The sequence below is a fragment of the Aspergillus tanneri genome, assembly GCF_003426965.1.
Source record: "Aspergillus tanneri strain NIH1004 chromosome Unknown AapTan_6_pilon_pilon_pilon, whole genome shotgun sequence".
In the NCBI taxonomy this organism is placed as follows: Eukaryota; Fungi; Ascomycota; class Eurotiomycetes; order Eurotiales; family Aspergillaceae; genus Aspergillus; species Aspergillus tanneri.
Genome location: NW_022984633.1, coordinates 4,415,005 through 4,433,231, shown reverse-complemented (window position 1 = coordinate 4,433,231; position 18,227 = coordinate 4,415,005). Strand labels below are relative to the sequence as shown.

At 53.4% G+C, this 18,227-nt stretch overlaps 3 protein-coding genes across 3 annotated transcripts; all 3 read right to left on the bottom strand.

Moving 5' to 3' along the window:
* Positions 1-1,090: 1,090 nt before the first annotated feature.
* ATNIH1004_009433 (uncharacterized protein) lies at positions 1,091-7,065 on the bottom strand (the record flags this gene model as incomplete). Its single annotated transcript, XM_033574025.1, has 12 exons — positions 1,091-1,118; positions 1,174-2,564; positions 2,819-3,156; positions 3,201-3,259; positions 3,322-3,971; positions 4,018-4,390; positions 4,414-4,643; positions 4,700-4,909; positions 4,996-5,169; positions 5,274-5,472; positions 5,520-5,809; positions 6,505-7,065. 12 exons carry the CDS (start codon positions 7,063-7,065, stop codon positions 1,091-1,093), a joined length of 4,503 nt encoding a protein of 1,500 aa, XP_033424577.1.
* A 1,241-nt stretch (positions 7,066-8,306) lies between these two features.
* ATNIH1004_009432 (uncharacterized protein) lies at positions 8,307-12,364 on the bottom strand (the record flags this gene model as incomplete). Its single annotated transcript, XM_033574024.1, has 10 exons — positions 8,307-8,507; positions 8,563-8,813; positions 8,931-9,171; positions 9,224-9,291; positions 9,377-9,899; positions 9,968-10,152; positions 10,214-10,231; positions 10,473-11,717; positions 11,780-12,208; positions 12,283-12,364. 10 exons carry the CDS (start codon positions 12,362-12,364, stop codon positions 8,307-8,309), a joined length of 3,243 nt encoding a protein of 1,080 aa, XP_033424576.1.
* A 1,067-nt stretch (positions 12,365-13,431) lies between these two features.
* ATNIH1004_009431 (uncharacterized protein) lies at positions 13,432-14,210 on the bottom strand (the record flags this gene model as incomplete). The annotated part of the gene is made up of 2 exons (XM_033574023.1): positions 13,432-13,447; positions 13,971-14,210. Coding segments are annotated over 2 exons (256 nt in total), but the record flags the coding sequence as incomplete, so codon positions are not given.
* Between the last annotated feature and the right edge of the window lie 4,017 nt (positions 14,211-18,227).

Below are 18,227 nucleotides of genomic sequence, written 5' to 3'. Positions count from 1 at the left end.
TGCGTCTTTGCCCTGGTGTGTGTTTACCCCGGTGCGCCTTTGCCCTAGTACATGCCTTCCCCCGGTGTGTACCCCCCCCGGTGCGTACCTCCCCCCTGATACATACCTCCCCCGGTGCGTACCTCCCCCCGGTGCGTACCTCCCCCTGTCCGTGCCTTCTCCCGGTGCATGCCTTCTCCCGGTGCATACCTCCACCTAGTATATATACTTTGCGTTTGTTTACTTTAATATATGCGTCCCCTGATATATATTTGCCCCGGTGCGTGTTTACCCCGGTGCGTGTTTGCCCTGGTGTGTGTTTACCCCGGTGTGTTTTGCCCCGGTACGTACCTCCCCTGGTACATGCCTCCCCCATTGCATGTTTGCCCCGGTGCGTGTTTGTTCTGGTGCGTCTTTGCCCCGGTGCGTGTTTCCCCGGTGCGTGTTTACCCCGGTACATGCCTTCCCCGGTGCGTACCCCCCCCGGTGCGTACCTCCCCCCGGTGCGTGCCTCCTCCTGGTGCATGCCTTCTCCCGGTGCGTACCTCCCCCCTAGTATATATCCTTTTACGGTACATGCCTCCCCCGGTGCGTGCGTCCCCCCCCTAGTATGTATCCTTTCCTGGTATATTTATCCCCCCAGTGCGTCCTTCCCCCCGGTGCGTACCTTCTCTTGGTTCCCTGGTATATACCTCTGCCTAGTACGTGTGTCCACCGCTGTTTATATCCCTATATTATATATGCTCTGCATGTGCTCCTATATTATATACACTTATTAGTCTAAATAACAATTATAAATATATTACTGTTCTTGCTACACTGTATACTAACTAGTTATACCACAAACCCCGTGGATCCCCTCCAATTCTTTGCAGATCTGCCATAGCCAGCAAAATAATGCGAATAACTGGCTGTGCTGGCCTTTGGCTCCCTCCGTGGCCTGCCCCAAAAACTGCAACACTTGCATGGTGTTGTTTGCGTCCACCCGTGCTGCTGCAACCGGCGCTGCCATAGTGGCTGGATCTGCTCCTCCACGGGCCGTACAGTATTACAGCTGTCATGGGGACCAATATATCCTTATATACACACTCGGTTTGTGTTGGATGGCCATCTAGTACCTCCCATCGTCGACAGATCGTCTGCGGCATATAACAGCGGTAACAAGCGGTATATCTAGCGAATGGAATCTTATACTGGCGAACTAGATTAACCCATGCCTTGGCTTTGTCGCTTTTGGGCCCACGACAAAAGTATAACTCGTGTTCGTTCCGTTCCCGTCCTGCAATGGTGCAAATATAGCACTTTTTCTGCCATGGTGCTATCTCGTTTTCAATAGTTTCCTCGTCCAACCACTGCCGTGCATCTTGCACCTGGTGTTGAATACGGGGCGCTGCATGGCGCTGGTCTTGCACCCGTTGGCGCTGGCGTTCGGCGATACTAACCGTGGGCGTGGGATTGGGGGCGATATTTTGCGTGCTCTGTGGTATAACATGCGATATTACTTGAGTTTCAAATGATTCTGTACTGTCATGGGATTGGGACCGGCGTGTGGGATTTGGCGCGATATTCTGCGTGCTCTGTGGTATAATATGCGATAATGGAAATAATTCGCCACTACCATGGGAATGGGGACTGCCCGTAGCGCTAATCTCGCGTGGTGGGCTTGTCGTGCTGGCGAGATCGTCCATGCGGGTGTCCGGGGAATATCTGTCCGGGGACATGCAAACCGACTCCTGCGCGAGCCAATCGGCGTCACAGCCGTCACAGAGTGCCTCGGTGGAATCAATATCCTGACAGTATCGGCGCGTATAGCCATTCACTGTTTCGTCCATGTACGCGTCCAATACAAACCGTCGACATCCCACCCCGGGCGCCACCCCGAGGTACTCGTCCACCAACTCGCGATCCGCCACGGCCTCTGGCGTCTCCGGCGTGGGCTCGTCCCAGCCCTCGGGCTGGATAATAATCGCCTCGCTGCGCTGGCTATCCCGTCCGGCTCGCCCACTTTCCTGCCCGTACTCCAACAACGACCGCGGTGTTCCAATATGGATAATACTGCGAATATCGGGGATATCCACACCCATGCCCAATGCACTGGTGGCGGTAATTACTCGCGCCTCGCCCCGGGTAAATCGCTGTAATATAGATGGCTTGTCAACCTGCTTGCTGTAGTACGCCTCGCACGCTAACTCGCGTGCAATCTCCACTACCTGACGGACCACATGGCCGTATACCACCACCTTGCCATCCTTGGCGCGCTGGATTCGCTCGCGGATAAACGCGAGCACCGGCTCGCTGGTAAACCACTGCATGGAACGCCGACCCAGCTCGGGCCGCCACACGCGATACGCCACGTTGGGACGGCTTGTCCGGTCCCGAAATATATGGACTTGCTCGCGGGAATACTCCATGCGCCGGAATAACTTCGCCTCCAACCGCGGCGGCAACGTGGCAGTTAATAACACCATCTGGGTTCGCGCGTGGTTCAACCGCCCCAGCTGTCGCAACTCGGGTCGGAAATCCGTTTGGTCGTTTAATATCACATGGCATTCGTCGATCACGATCCGGTCTAACCGGCGTGTTTGCTGCAACCGGTTAATAAACGTTTGAAAATCCTCCTGCACCGCGGATTCCGGTGTGACCAGTACAATTGTCGCTTCGTCCGGTGGCCGTCGACTATCCCATTCAATGCAGGATATACCCAACTCGCGACAGCGCCGCACCATATCGTTCCGCAATGATATTAATGGCACGACCACAATGGTAGTACCACTGGGCTCGGCGAATGCAGGTAACATAAACAACATGCTTTTTCCCCTCCGGTGCGCATAATGGCGACCACCGGGCTCTTGCCGTCCTGAATGGCGCGCAACGCCGGTGCTTGGACGCCCCGGAACTGGATATCCTCTTGCCCGGTCATGTGCTGCAACGTGGTGCGCATATCTGCGATATTTAACCGGTGACGTCGGACCACTCGGCCCTCCTCGGCTTCGTCCTCCCATGGTGATCTCTTGCGCTTCCCCAACGGGCTGGGCTCCGCGGCGGATGCAAACCCCAAAACCGGTGCCAATCGGTGCTGGAGAGTCGAAACATTGCACGGCGATGTGCCGTGGTCCCGGGCTGCTCCATAATACCACGGCCGTACACTCCACCCGCCAATTGGGATGAATGCGCCGCCTGCAAGTCTGCAATATGGCCTAACCACTGCTCCTCGTCCATACCCTCCTCGGTGTCGGCGTTTAACACAGCCTGCGCCAAGTCTCTCTCCTCCTGCATGTTGCTGGCAAACGCGGCAGTGGGTCGCAAAATCGTCGGCTAATCCCAATGGCGATATCCCGATACCACTGGATATTAATGGCTTCTTTTAACCGGGTCTTGGTTTCGCGCTTTAACACCTCCCGGAACCGCTCGGACGTCCATTTGCGCCGGGTTCCGGGGTCGGGGCCCCATAAAAACGCATCTTCGCGGATCTGCGCTGCGTGCGTGCCCTGCGCTGTGGTGCCCTGCGCTGCGTGCGTGCCCTGCGCTGTGTGGTGCCCTGCGCTGCGTGCGTGCCCTGCGCTGCGTGCGCGTGCCCTGCGATGTGTACGTGCCCTGCGTTGCGTGCGTGCCCTGCGTTGCGTCCATGCCCTGTGCCGTGGTGCCCTGCGCTGCGTACGTGCCCTGCGATGTGTACGTGCCCTGCGTTGCGTGAGCGCCCTGCACCGTGGTGCCCTGCGCTGTGGTGGTGCTTTGCGCTGTGGTGGTTTTTGCGCTGTGGTGGTGCCCTGTACTGCGCGTATTCCCTGCGTGCCCTGCGTTGCGTTCGTGCCCTGCGCTGTGGTGGTGCCCTGCACTGCGTGCGTTCCCTGCGTTGCGTGCATGCCCTGCGCCGTGGTGCCCTGCGTCTGCTTCGCATGCCATGCGCTTAGTTGCTGCACAAATGGTAATACCAACCATAAATACCACACAATTAATTCACCCACCTCCCGTGGCACAAATCGATGAATGATCTTTATATCGTTACTCGCGTAAAACCCCTTGTGGTACGCCCGTCACCAACGCCACCATCCCGTCCTCGATATAGATATTGCGCTGTCGATTCGCCACGGTATTCACATGTTGAATGCTTAATAACTCGGGTGCGCGAGCCGGCTGGCCGGATACCACGTGAACAAGCACTGCTAATTTCTCCTTAAATCGCGCCACGCGCTCCAGATACTGCGCCACCTTCGGCATGTGCAGCCGTCGGGCTTGGCGCCGGACGGTAAACTCCTTCTGCACGGCCGGCTCGGCCCGCAACCGGCCGATCATCCACTTGGGCCCCACCGGCCATTGCGTGCGCTGATCCCGCAAAAATTCCATCCCACCGTGGCCTGCGTGGGGTCGTCGTAGATCGCGTGCCATGGAATACTGGGAATGTCTTCCCGCGCTGTCACGCACAGTATGTCGCACAATATCTGGCGTGTGGCCCCGACCAATCCATGGACAAATCCGCGGAAATCGCCCATGGTAAATGTGATATGCTTGTATCCGAGCTCGTCGCCATGGTTCCATGTAATGTGCCCGGGCGCCGTGGTATTATAATGGATCTTTAACCCGTACGTGCGCCAATCCTGCAACGTTTGTATTGGACTGTGGGTGCCACGCACCATAAACCGCTGCACCATCCACTCCACGTGCTCCTGGAATGTTTTCCCGCGATTCTGCCGGCGGATATTCACTATCGGTTGGGGATTACTGCTGGTAATGGGCGATGTGGGGGCGATGATGGGATGCCTTGCTCTGGTTGACTGTAATATCCCTCGTCCGAATAAATATCCTCCAGCTCGTCGTCGGCGCTGGCGAGCACCCACTGCGCGCAGTTACTCTTCTTCTGCCACACCGCGATAATCTCCTCGGGATTCGGATCCAACCAAAGCGCTTTCTGGACAATTATAAAGCGCGCCACCTTGATCACACGCGATAAGATCGGGGATAACTCTCCGGGCCCTGCCATCTGTCCCGGCCCCATCCCAACACGGCCATGGCACATACAAGCACGCTCTCGTACTCATGGCTACGCTGCTTTTGGTTTAGCAACTCGATGCAAAACTCCAAACACGCGCCTTCGATCGGGGTCATGCGCCACGCTGCGTCGTCGTCCTGCGGCTCGCCGGGAATATCCCGGTGGGTAGTGGCGAGGTGCCATAACTGCCGCCATTTCTTGCGCTGCCGTGCTGTCATCCCGTACGGGGACTCGTCCATCCGTGTGGCGCCTGGGTGCGCGCGATAAACGCTAGGATTTGCTGCCATGGCTGCATATGCTTAACCACGCTCTCGGTATCCATATACGCCTGCAACGGTCGATATGGTGTTTGACCCTTTTCAGATCGGATGGCTTCAATGCAGATTGCCTGGCCGCTGTGCTGGACCACGCGCTGGCTCTTGCGCACGACCTGCTCCATGGCGGCCCAAATGTGGCGCACGCCCTGCTCCACGGGATCTGTGGGCTCTTCCTCGGGCGGCGCCACGCTGTCGGTTAGATCCTTTGGTGCGATTCCTTCTAAAAATACTCGGACCACCGGGTCATGCGCAGCCATGGGTTGGCGTCGGTAATATCAGATGCCTGAATTGTACTCGGCGTGGACTGCGCCTCCTTCCACGCGTTCTCTAGCTCCTGGACAGCAACCTGGATATCATCTGTGGGGATCGCCGGTTCGTCGTTCTCATTTGGATTGCGGATGTGAATATAATGCGATCCTTTGCGCGATGGGAATATCTGCTGGCATGTCACAGATATAAAGGATCGCTGCAGCTCAGCATCTGCACGCACGCGCTCGTCACGGCTTACTCGACCACCATGCGGATACTGGGACCATCCATGGGTGGTGCGCCAGTGCTTTCGCATATTCTCAATTGTTCTTCCTATGTACTGACAGCCCGGGGAATCCCGCCGACATAATAAACCATCAGGTTGTACGGGTATTCCAACCAACGCCTGGTCCAACTGATGGGGAAAATTAACCTGATCGGGGAATGCGCAATATCCTCCCATTGCATTACCTTCTCGCTAATCTGGACAGCATCGGCGTGTGGGATTTGATGGGCGCGATTTTTTAAATGGCGGAGAACCTCGGGGGCCACACACCATGCTGGCATTGCTTGCAAATAATAACAGGTAACATATCAAGCTTCTCGAATATCTGGTGCTCCATGGCCGAAATTAAATTGTTTATTTAAACGCGATCGTATAACTGCAGTTGGGTGTGTTTACCTCTTTCCTAAATAATCCTGCAACCTGGCAAGTTTGGTGGTTATGTAATAACGGCTCGGTCGGCTGTGATACCCCAACAAAATAATTAAGTCGAATAATAAACATCGACCACCACCACAGTATTATATAACGGAATTTCAAGCTCCCATTTTGCCAAGTTACTTTTATAGGTGTCCTGCATCTACTATAAAAATTTAAGCTATGGTGGATTATGGGTTGTCGAGCTACCCTACGTTTATAATTTGGAACGACTATATGTTAACGAGAATTCTGCTAGCCAATCAGCGCACGATCCTCGCCCCACTGTTATCCGACCCTAACCAGACTCTACCAACATCCGCCCCAGGCCTGTGGAATAGGATTTGCTGCCATGGCTGCATATGCTTAACCACGCTCTCGGTATCCATATACGCCTGCAACGGTCGATATGGTGTTTGACCCTTTTCAGATCGGATGGCTTCAATGCAGATTGCCTGGCCGCTGTGCTGGACCACGCGCTGGCTCTTGCGCACGACCTGCTCCATGGCGGCCCAAATGTGGCGCACGCCCTGCTCCACGGGATCTGTGGGCTCTTCCTCGGGCGGCGCCACGCTGTCGGTTAGATCCTTTGGTGCGATTCCTTCTAAATACTCGGACCACCGGGTCATGCGCAGCCATGGGTTGGCGTCGGTAATATCAGATGCCTGAATTGTACTCGGCGTGGACTGCGCCTCCTTCCACGCGTTCTCTAGCTCCTGGACAGCAACCTGGATATCATCTGTGGGGATCGCCGGTTCGTCGTTCTCATTTGGATTGGATTGCGGATGTGAATATAATGCGATCCTTTGCGCGATGGGAATATCTGCTGGCATGTCACAGATATAAAGGATCGCTGCAGCTCAGCATCTGCACGCACGCGCTCGTCACGGCTTACTCGACCACCATGCGGATACTGGGACCATCCATGGGTGGTGCGCCAGTGCTTTCGCATATTCTCAATTGTTCTTCCTATGTACTGACAGCCCGGGGAATCCCGCCGACATAATAAACCATCAGGTTGTACGGGTATTCCAACCAACGCCTGGTCCAACTGATGGGGAAAATTAACCTGATCGGGGAATGCGCAATATCCTCCCATTGCATTACCTTCTCGCTAATCTGGACAGCATCGGCGTGTGGGATTTGATGGGCGCGATTTTTAAATGGCGGAGAACCTCGGGGGCCACACACCATGCTGGCATTGCTTGCAAATAATAACAGGTAACATATCAAGCTTCTCGAATATCTGGTGCTCCATGGCCGAAATTAAATTGTTTATTTTAAACGCGATCGTATAACTGCAGTTGGGTGTGTTTACCTCTTTCCTAAATAATCCTGCAACCTGGCAAGTTTGGTGGTTATGTAATAACGGCTCGGTCGGCTGTGATACCCCAACAAAATAATTAAGTCGAATAATAAACATCGACCACCACCACAGTATTATATAACGGAATTTCAAGCTCCCATTTTGCCAAGTTACTTTTATAGGTGTCCTGCATCTACTATAAAAATTTAAGCTATGGTGGATTATGGGTTGTCGAGCTACCCTACGTTTATAATTTGGAACGACTATATGTTAACGAGAATTCTGCTAGCCAATCAGCGCACGATCCTCGCCCCACTGTTATCCGACCCTAACCAGACTCTACCAACATCCGCCCCAGGCCTGTGGAATAGGGCAACACACTTTGATTGCAAATAAATAGAGAGAGATTATTGACCATTGGGAAATCGAATCTGGATATAATGGGATCCCCTCCGTGATGGAAACAGTGTTGATAGGATACACGCTGAAGCGACTGCTGTAGCTCAATTTCTCGCGAAGCCCGCTGAGATTGGGAAACTCGTCCACCATGTGGATAGAGGGACCATTGGTGCGCCGTTCTCCAATGGTTGCGCATGGTGTTCATGGTTGATCCAATATACTGACACTGGTCGGGAGCCCGTTGACAGAGTAAGCCGTTTGAGTGACATGGTAAAATAGGAATCGGCTTATCCAAAACATGAGGAACCTGGATTGCTGAGCCATCCTGTTCGATATCTGGCAACTGGCGGATAGCCTGAATAATTGGGGTCACTGTCCGATGGGATAGATAATGCTGCTTTTTAGATGGCGCTCTACTTCATCGGGTCGCACAGCATACCGACATCGACGGCAAACTATGACTTTCAGCTGGGGAATGGGCTCAAAGCCAATAAATCCATATTCTTGCTTGTTGGATCCCACACTGTTATCAGAGTTAACCTCTGCCAGATGACGAGGGGTCGTGGTTTCCTGGACATGGTGAGTGGTCACCGGAGAAAGAATAAACCGGTGCCACTGGGCCGACGCGCGCTGGAATGCTTCTTGGCGACTGGGAAGGAGACCCTAATGGATACGTGTCCTCAACCGCGTAGATCTGATTATTGATATGGGAATGATGACCGGCCTGGGCGGCAAGGATATTATGGAGGACTGTCTCGGCGGACTGCAGGTCAGATCCAGTCATCTGGGGGCGGAGATGTTTCTTGGCAATGGCGATAGACAGATGGCGATAACTTAGGGTGGTTAGATAGGCACTGTTAAAAACGGCTGAGTCGACTGGCGTAGAAGATGTGTCAACTTGCGGGGCGGCGGGGAAACCGGCGAGGAAGGAATAACAAAGAAGTAGCAATCATGCTTGGCCTCCCGACGGGCCCGGGACTCCGGGGTGCTGACTGTTAAACGCCACCAGCATGGGACGGACGTGGATTAGATACGTTACAAGCAGCCGGCCCACCGCGGAGGGAAGAAATCGAGCAACGGGGTGGGTACGGACGGTCCGGCGGCGGGTCTTGTGATATTCGGTTACGATCATAACCTGGCCGTTGCTGAGAAAGATATTCCGCTGGGATGTCGCGGTATTCTGCCATTTAATGGTGAGTAGCTCCTTCTCACGACTGGTCTGGCCCCAGGTAACCTGAATCAGTAAAGCCAGTTTATATAGAAAGTCTTGAACTTTCTTCTCATACAATCGCATGGCCTGGATATCCCAGTGTGTCGAAACCTGCCGAAGCGGCCGCACGCCAGACGGTGGATACTGGCAGAGCAGGAGGAGAGGGATGCACGTGGGCCGCGCATGGTGGGGGCCACGTCAAGAAAGGAGAAGCCACTCCGTCTCTCACTGGGCACGTCGACCAAGTCCGCTAGCGTAAAGTCCTCAACGTAGCCCAGCAGGAGCTCCCGGTTAAAGAAGTCTGTGGTCGTGTGGATCAGGTGCTGGATCCAGTGACGGAAGTTGGTCATGGTATAGCCAGTGGGGTTTTGCCGGTAGTACACTGTCTCTTGGTCCGGAGACCAGGTGATCGAGGCTGGACGCACCTCGTGATACATCTGGTATATCCCATGGGCGGTCAGCCGTAAAATCTCCTCCAGTGGGTAAAAAGTATGCCGGACTCCAAAGGTGTAGTGCACCGCTGCGGCTCGTCGGACTCGGTTCCGATACTGGTCACGGACCGGCACGTCATTAATAAAGTGGTATGGCTTGGCGGGCAGTGCATACTCCAGCAGAAGCAGCCGTGAAATCCAGAGGATGGCAGCCAGGTCGCTGGTGTAGCTATATGGACCGGCCACAGTGAGATGGACAGGGTGAATCGCAAGCACGGCTGTTAGTGCAACTAGACTGCTGTCAAATTTGTTGCCAGTCTGCTGGATAGCACGAGTGCTAATGCTGCTTATACAGAGCGAAAAGACCATCTCATCCAGCCACCGCTGACATTCCGGTGGAAGCTGAGGCACGCCCCTCCGGCTCGTCGATCTAGGTCGGCGCCGTCACCCATAGACGGGATCGGCGATTCTGTACTGGTCAGGAAGTCTTCTTCCTCCTCATCAGACCAATCACTCGATGTCAAATCGGTGTCGCTTATCTCGCCGGGGATGTGCCCCGGGCTCCCTAACCACGCTGCCCAGTCAGTAAGTCCGCAAATGGAAATAGGTGGTAGGGGATAGAAATCTTATCTTACCAGGTTCTGAGGCGGTATCTATATCCACGTTATTGTCCACATAGCCACTCTTGGTCGAATGCGATTCACTCTCTTCACTAGATATAGAGGGAGACCGAGATAAGTGGTTGCGTGGTTGTTTATTGTCTGGGGATAATTCGACTCTACGTCGTAGGGTCCGTCTGTATAGCACATAAGTATTCACGTAGGAGCCTGGCAGGACCAAGTGGCAGTGGGTTCTCGCCCAGCAGTGAAAAGACCCGGGATAGTTATTACCTACCTGGTTTGAGAGGATTGAGCGTCTGGAGATGACACAAGGGTGGAGTTATAGGGATACACACTGCAACCATTCTTTCAACACGTCGCGGTGAGGGGACCGGTGAGTTCTCACCGGTAGACACACTGCCGCCTACACGAGGATCGCGGAGTCGAGTGCCGGAGGCCTTCGTCGGAGTTAACAATCGAGCTTGGGAGGCTGTACGGCGATGGCCACGGCGCATTGGTGGTGGCAATGGTGTCGGGGTCACGCTCTCTCGCCGCGGCCGTTTGCGCACGGCAGCGGTACCCGCCCGGGAGTTGGCAGTGGTGGTAGATGATGTAGTCTGAGGTGTGGGAACAGGACTCGATATTGCAGCGAGTTCACCCAGGTTACTCCGATCATAGGCGCGCTTAACTGCCTGCCGCCGAGCATCAGTTTGCTCCATTCGTTGAAGGAAGTGGCCCGCTGCGAGGGTTTCTTCCGGATGAGCCAGGTATGCCTGGAGGGTGTCCCAGATCCGGGTGAGATGCTCCCGCTCATACTTGTCCAACCGGAGGCCGAGGATCTCCGTGCGCTCTTGGTCAGTCAGAGGGGCTCCGCGTACCATCCAGGCCAGATACCGCCGCCATACGCGGCGATAGCGTTGGAGCGTCTTTGGCTGCTGCCGGTCGAGTTCCACCGCACTCAAACCGGTCTGCGATGAGCTGCGGAATAGACGACGGATTGGCGGATGGGTGGACGCTAAGCTGTCCAGGGCTCGGTTAAGGACCCGGTCAAACGATGCAATAACCAGGTCTAAAATGTTGACCGACATCTGCTGGATGCTCCCTGCGGGCTCATCTGGGACTAACTCCTTATCGTCCCATAGCGCTCCTGGCCAGAAAGATTGCAGACCTGGATGGCTCTGCAGCCGGCCAGGGTCTGGCGCGGACGCTTCGGCCAACACCCGAAGATAACGGCCATCCAGGAATCGAAGCCAGTCGGTCTGCAGCAGCCATGGTGTGACATCGTCCTCCATATGACGGGCCTGAAAAACAAAGAGCCGAGGATCCGGACGGGCCTCTTGCGCAGGGTGCTGTCGGTGGATCCCACGAGCCTCTAGGTGCTGAATTTCCCGGATCCATCGGGCCGTGTGGTTGCCAGTCAGGGGTGGGGTTTGCAATGGTGTGGTCGGTCGTTCTATTGGCTCCGCGTCTACGGGCTTCGGGGCCAGGGGTCGCAGCGGTCGGACCGGTAGTTCGTTGGGTTTGATTCTCCGGTTGTCCTCTTCGCAGACGAACGTGAGCGTGGTTAGCGGTGGGCCGGACCAGGAGAAACGAGAGACGTACCTGTGACCGGATCAAGTTGGGATGGAGCGATCTCCGGCTCGCCTATTAGTATTGTGTCAGCAGCCGAGGAGGAGGGCGGATCTTCCGTGGTTTCCACTGGCATGCTGGCTGGTCGACCATGGTCCACGGGCGCGGTGGTCCAGAAGCGCAGGTATCGGCTGGATTGGAACCAGGATTGGCCTTGCACGCGGCGAGGCGCCCACGGAAGGCCGTCAGCACGATGTGCAGCAGCAACCTGGTGTCTTTTACTTATCCGCTGAGACCGGGTAAGATGCCCGCAGTGACTGCATTCCCACAGATCGTGAAGCTCGAGCTCTGGAATCCGGGAGGAGCTGTTTGGAAGAGGCGAGAATTCATCATGGCTGGATCGGGGGTAACGTCGCGAGGGATCTGACGCAGGTGTCGCGCTCGATCCGCAATAGTCCGTAGCTGATGGACATCGGAAAGATGACGCTCTTTTAGCTGTCCGGTTATAGCAATTTTGCACCCAATACACACTATACAATTATATTCCTTCAGGTAGGTCAACAAAGGCGGTGGTTGAGACCCGTCGGGAAAGGCCACGGAAGTCCTGCGAGTTGCCATAATATCCGAACAGCAGTGAGTAAAAGAAATAAAGACGGTGTTATATTCTCCTTACATTAAATGTAGACTGTAAGGAACAGGCAGGTGGGAGTTTTTTTTTTTTTTTTTGTTTGGGATCGAATCTCAGGGGCAGAATTTCAGGGGTTGGTCTCAAGATTTCGTCTGTGGGGAAAATAATGGACAGATCACATTTTCCGAGTTGCTGCTGGAAAGGGGTTTGAGAAGAAGATGCGGTTCGGAACTGTACAGGAGTAGGGAATGTCTTACTCGGCGCAGTGGATTTTCGCCAGTCTTGAGATTGTGGATTGGAGGCAAAGTTGAACCTCTGTGTACCATACGGTCGCATTGGTCGGCTGGTTTGTTATATATATATATGTAGGGGTTCGATGACTGGATGCCCGACGCCAAGCCGGCTGAAGGCTCTCATGTTGGTTCGTTATATATATATATATTGGATTGAAGAACCGAAAGTATACTAACAAGCCAGTCAAGGGTCTTTCGCTACGACATCAGCTAGCCTAAGGATCGTGTGTAACAGATCCTTTAGATTCTGCAGTATATCTCGACATTGACTTACAACGGAGAGCTACCGAGGATCTGATTGATGATTCCAGAGCATCGTCTCCACAGGACTCAGGCGGACTACAAGCAGGCAATGACCACACGGGTCCAAAACGCAAAGATAGACAAATCGACACAAACGATAACTTGAAGTAAAAGCAAGGCCTATCGAGTATATATACTTAAGAGGAGATAAAGCACTGACGAGTTAATATGGTAACCAAGTTTCTCCGTAGTGAATGGCTTGCATTGAACGCGAGGGACTAAATGGAGCCGTCTAACTGCATGGTAATAGGTGTTATATATCTTCGTCCCCATCCAATCCTTCACTGTGTTGTGTTGTGTTCTGGATAGGAGATGTCGTAGCACTGAATAAAAGACAATGCAGTAAGTGCAGAACATCTGTCCAGCAAATCAGCGCAATACTCCAGCGCTAGATTGCTGAAAAAGTAACTTATCCGTGCAGGGCTGAGACGGGCCACTCCAAGAGCGCTCTTTTGACTTACTCTCCATGGCATGGGCCTGTTCTGCGCCGGCACCTTAGTCGGGGAGCATCCCGGGATCGGGCGTCATATATGTGCCCAAACAATCCCTGTTTGTATTATAGTGGAGGACAGGGTGGTTTTCAACAAAAACGAAAAATTACACCACGTAATTAGAGTCTCTAACGACCATAAAAATCCCAATACGGTATCAACATTAATTAGCAGAAGAATTCAATACAATAATAACTAATCGATATAAATCAACATGGTGTTGTTGCAATTTGTTGAATTGTGTCGATTTGTATCGACTTGTTAAAACCACCCTGGTGGAGGAACTAGAGGGACTGGCATGTGGCATTTGTATGGATAACGGTTATCTTAAGTCCTCGTTCGAAGAGGGAATAAACAATCAACAACCTTCTTACAAACCACGGAGCGCACCTGCGTAAGGGGAATGTTGTCTTCTCTCCTGCCAGGCTGAGCTGTCTCAGAGTGTCTCCTTGACCTACTCCTTCGGAGTTCTACCATTGCCCTCTTATTCAGTATCGCTGCGTACATACCGGAATGGTTGGGCGCAGTCGCGATCGGGTTGCAGTGCTGAGTGGTCGGTAACCGGAGTTATAAGAGATAATCGGAAACCGGGGCGAAAATGTTACCGAATCAACGATCCGGATCGAAAACATTATCGACCGACGATGGGACCCGGGGTGGGTGGTATCGGGACGGCTCGGGAACTCCTGTTGGCGGACGATGGGACGGGAGCCGGTGTTGGTGGTGTCGGGACGGGCTCCGTTCGGCATTGGACGGTCGACGGGGATTGTACGGGGTGGGGCGGGTCGACAGTCTACGGGGACTGTATGGGGACGGGTCTTACGTCAGCGACACACAGCGTACGTGGAGTGTCCGGGGAAGTGCGCAACCGGACCTCTGCGGGCCGCCGTATTCCGCGGGCAAAGGCCCGTAGAGTGTAGGGACTATCTATATACATTTCCCCTAGTGCGTATCTCTCCCCGGTGTATATCTTATACTGGTATATATTTTACCACAGTGCGTACCTCCCTCTGGTACATGCCTCCCCTGGTGCGTATTTCCCCTGGCGCGTGTGTCCACTAGTGTATGTATCCCTTTAATATATACCTTTTATAATATATGCCTGCCTTTAATACATATCTCCCCCCGGGCACGTGTATACCCTAGTATATATCTCCCCTAGTACATGCCTTCTCCCGGGATATACCTTTTCCTAGTACTTGCCTCCTCCTGGTACATACCTCACCCCAGTGTATATTTCCCTTGGTACCCTAATATATACCTCCTCCGGTATATACCTCCCCCGGTGTATATATTCCCTTGCTACTTATACTCTGCATATGCTTAAAACACTGCCTGTGTATATCCCCTAGTATATATACTTTGTGTTTGTTTACTTTTAATATATGCGTCCCCTGGTATATGTTTGCCCCGGTGCGTGTTTACCCCGGTGTGTGTTTTTACCCCGGTACGTGTTTACCCCAGTGCGTGTTTGCCCTGGTGCGTTTTACCCCGGTGTGTCTTTGCCCCGGTGCGTACCTCCCCTAGTACATGCCTCCCCGGTGCGTGTTTACCCCGGTGCGTGTTTACCCCGGTACGTGTTTACCCCGGTACGTGTTTACCCCGGTACGTGCTTTCCCCGGTGCGTACCTCCCCCCGGTATATGCCTCCCCCAGGTGCGTACCTCCCACTGGTGTATACCTCTCCTTGGTATATATTTCCCCCCTAGTATATATATTAACTACTATATGCCTTCCCCTAGTCCATGCCTTTTTATAATATATGCCTTCCCCTAGTGCGTACCTCCCCTTGGTACATGCCTTTCCTGTATATATCTCTTCCCGGTGCATATCTCCCCCCGGTGCGTGCCTTCCCCCGGTGTGTATCTCCCCCTGGTATGTATTTTTTCCCGGTATATATATCCCCCCAGTGTGTCCTTTTTTTAATATATTCCCCCCAGTGTATACCTCCGCGGTGTATACTTTACCCCGTTAAACTTTACCCTGGTGCAAACTTCACCCCGGTGCATACTTTACCCTGGTACATATTTTACCCCGGTGCATGTGTTTACTAGTGTGTATTTTCCCCTAGTACATGCCTTCCCCCGGTGCGTACCTCCCCCTCGTATGTGTACCTCCCTTTAGTAAATATAGCCTGTATATACTTACTGTGCTATATAAATCCCCTAGTATATATACTTTATATATACTTATTATACTACGCACCCTTTTTATACTATATACCTCCCCCCGGTACGTGTTTAACCTGGTGTGTTTGTTTACCAGTATATAATTACTAATATATATCTCCCCTTAGTATATATCTCTATCTAGTATATGCCTCCCTTTAATAATATACTTTATATATACCTACTATACTATATATATCCCCTAGTATATATATTTTATATATACTTATTATACTACGCACCCTTTTTATACTATATACCTCCCCCGGTGCGTACCTCCCCCGGTGCATGCCTGCCCCCAGTGTGTACTTCGCGCTGGTGTATACTTTACCCCGGTGCATGTGTCTCCTGGTATATACCTCCCCCTGCTGTATATTTCCCTTGGTACTTATACTCTGCATATGCTTAAAACACTGCCTGTGTATATCCCCTAGTATATATACTTTGTGTTTGTTTACTTTAATATAAGCTTCCCCTGGTATATGTTTGCCCGGTGCGTGTTTACCCCAGTGCATGTTTACCCCGGTGCGTGTTCACCCCGGTGCGTGTTTACCCCGGTGCGTACCTCCCCCGGGTATATGCCTTGCCCTGGTATTCGCCTCCCCCCGGTGCGTACCTCCCTCTGGTGTGTATCTCTCCCCGGCACGTGGCTCCCCCTGGTGTATGCCTCCCCCGGTGTATACCTCCTCCGGTGTGTGCCTCTCCCGGGTGTGTATTACCCCCCGGTGTGTGTATTTTCTTGCTATATATACTCTGCGTATGCTTAAAACACTGCCTGTGTATATCCCCTAGTATATATACTTTGTGTTTGTTTACTTTAATATAAGCTTCCCCTGGTATATGTTTCCCCTGGTACATGCCTCCCCCGGTGCGTGTTTACCCCGGTGCGTGTTTGCCCTGGTGTGTACCTTCCCCTGGTACATGCCTCCCCCGGTGCGTGTTTACCCCGGTACGTGCCTTCCCCGGTGCGTACCTCCCCCGGTGCGTGTGTGCCTTCCCCGGTGTATACCTTCCCCTGGTATATGCCTCCCCCAGTGTGTACCTCCCCCTGGTGTGTGTGTCCCCTGGTAAATGCCTCCCCCGGGTATATACCTCGCCCTGGTATATGCCTCCCCGGTGCGTACCTCCCCTGGTATGTATGTCCCCCCGGCACGTGGCTCCCCCTTGTGTATACCTCCCCCGGTGTATACCTCCCCGGTGTATACCTCCCCCGGTGTATACCTCCCCCGGTGTATACCTCCCCGGTGTATACCTCCCCGGTGTATACCTCCCCCGGTGTATACCTCCCCCGGTGTATACCTCCCCCGGTGTATACCTCCCCCGGTGTATACCTCCCCCGGTGTGTGCCTCTCCCGGGTGTGTATTACCCCCTGGTATATGTATTTCCTTGCTACATATACTCTGCATATACTTAAAACACTGCCCCTGTATATTCCCTGGTATATATAGTTAGCGTTTATTCACTTTAATATATGCGTTGCCCGGTACATGTTTACCCCGGTGCGTCTTTGCCCCGGTGCGTCTTTGCCCCGGTGCGTGTTTGCCCTGGTGCGTACCTCTCCCTGGTACATGCCTCCCCCGGTGCGTGTTTACCCCGGTGCGTGTTTACCCCAGTGCGTACCTCCCCCTGGTACATGCCTCCCCTGGTGCGTGTTTACCCCAGTGCGTACCTCCCCCTGGTACATGCCTCCCCTGGTGCGTGTTTACCCCAGTGCGTGTTTACCCTGGTACATGCCTTTCCCCGGTGTGTCCTCCCCCGGTGCGTTTTTCCCCTAGTGCGTACCTCCCGCCGGTGCATATTTCACCCCGGTGCATACTTTACCCCGGTGCGTGTGTCTACTAGTGTATACCTTCCCCTAGTACATGCCTTCCCCCGGTGCGTACCTCCCCCTTGTGTTTGTATCTCCCCCCGGTGCGTACCTCCCCTCGGTGCGTACCTTCCCTCGGTGCGTACCTCCCCTCGGTGTGTATCTCCCCCCGGTGCGTCCCGGTGTGTGCCTTCTCCCAGTGCGTACCTCCCCCCGGTATATATCCTTTCCTGGTACATTTATCCCCCCCAGTGCGTTCTTCCCCCGGTGCGTACCTTCTCTTGGTTCCCTGGTATATACCTCAGCCTAGTGCGTGTGTCCACTGCTGTTTATATCCTTATATTATATATGCTCTGCATGTGCTCCTATATTATATACCTTATTAGTTTAAATAAAATTCTAAATATATTACTGTTCTTGCTACACTGTATACTAACTAGTTATACCACAAACCCCGTGGATCCCCTCCAATTCTTTGCAGATCTGCCATAGCCAGCAAAATAATGCGAATAACTGGCTGTGCTGGCCTTTGGCTCCCTCCGCGGCCTGCCCCAAAAACTGCAAACTTGCGTGGTGTTGCTTGCGTCCACCCCGTCTGCTGCAACCGGCGCTGCCATAGTGGCTGGATCTGCTCCTCCCACGGGCGTACAGTATTACAGCCATCATGGGGACCAATATATCCTTATATACACAGTCAGTTTGTGTTGGATGGCCATCTAATAACTCCCATCGTCGACAGATTGTCTGTGGCAGATAACAGCGGTAACAAGCGGTATATCTGGCGAATGAAT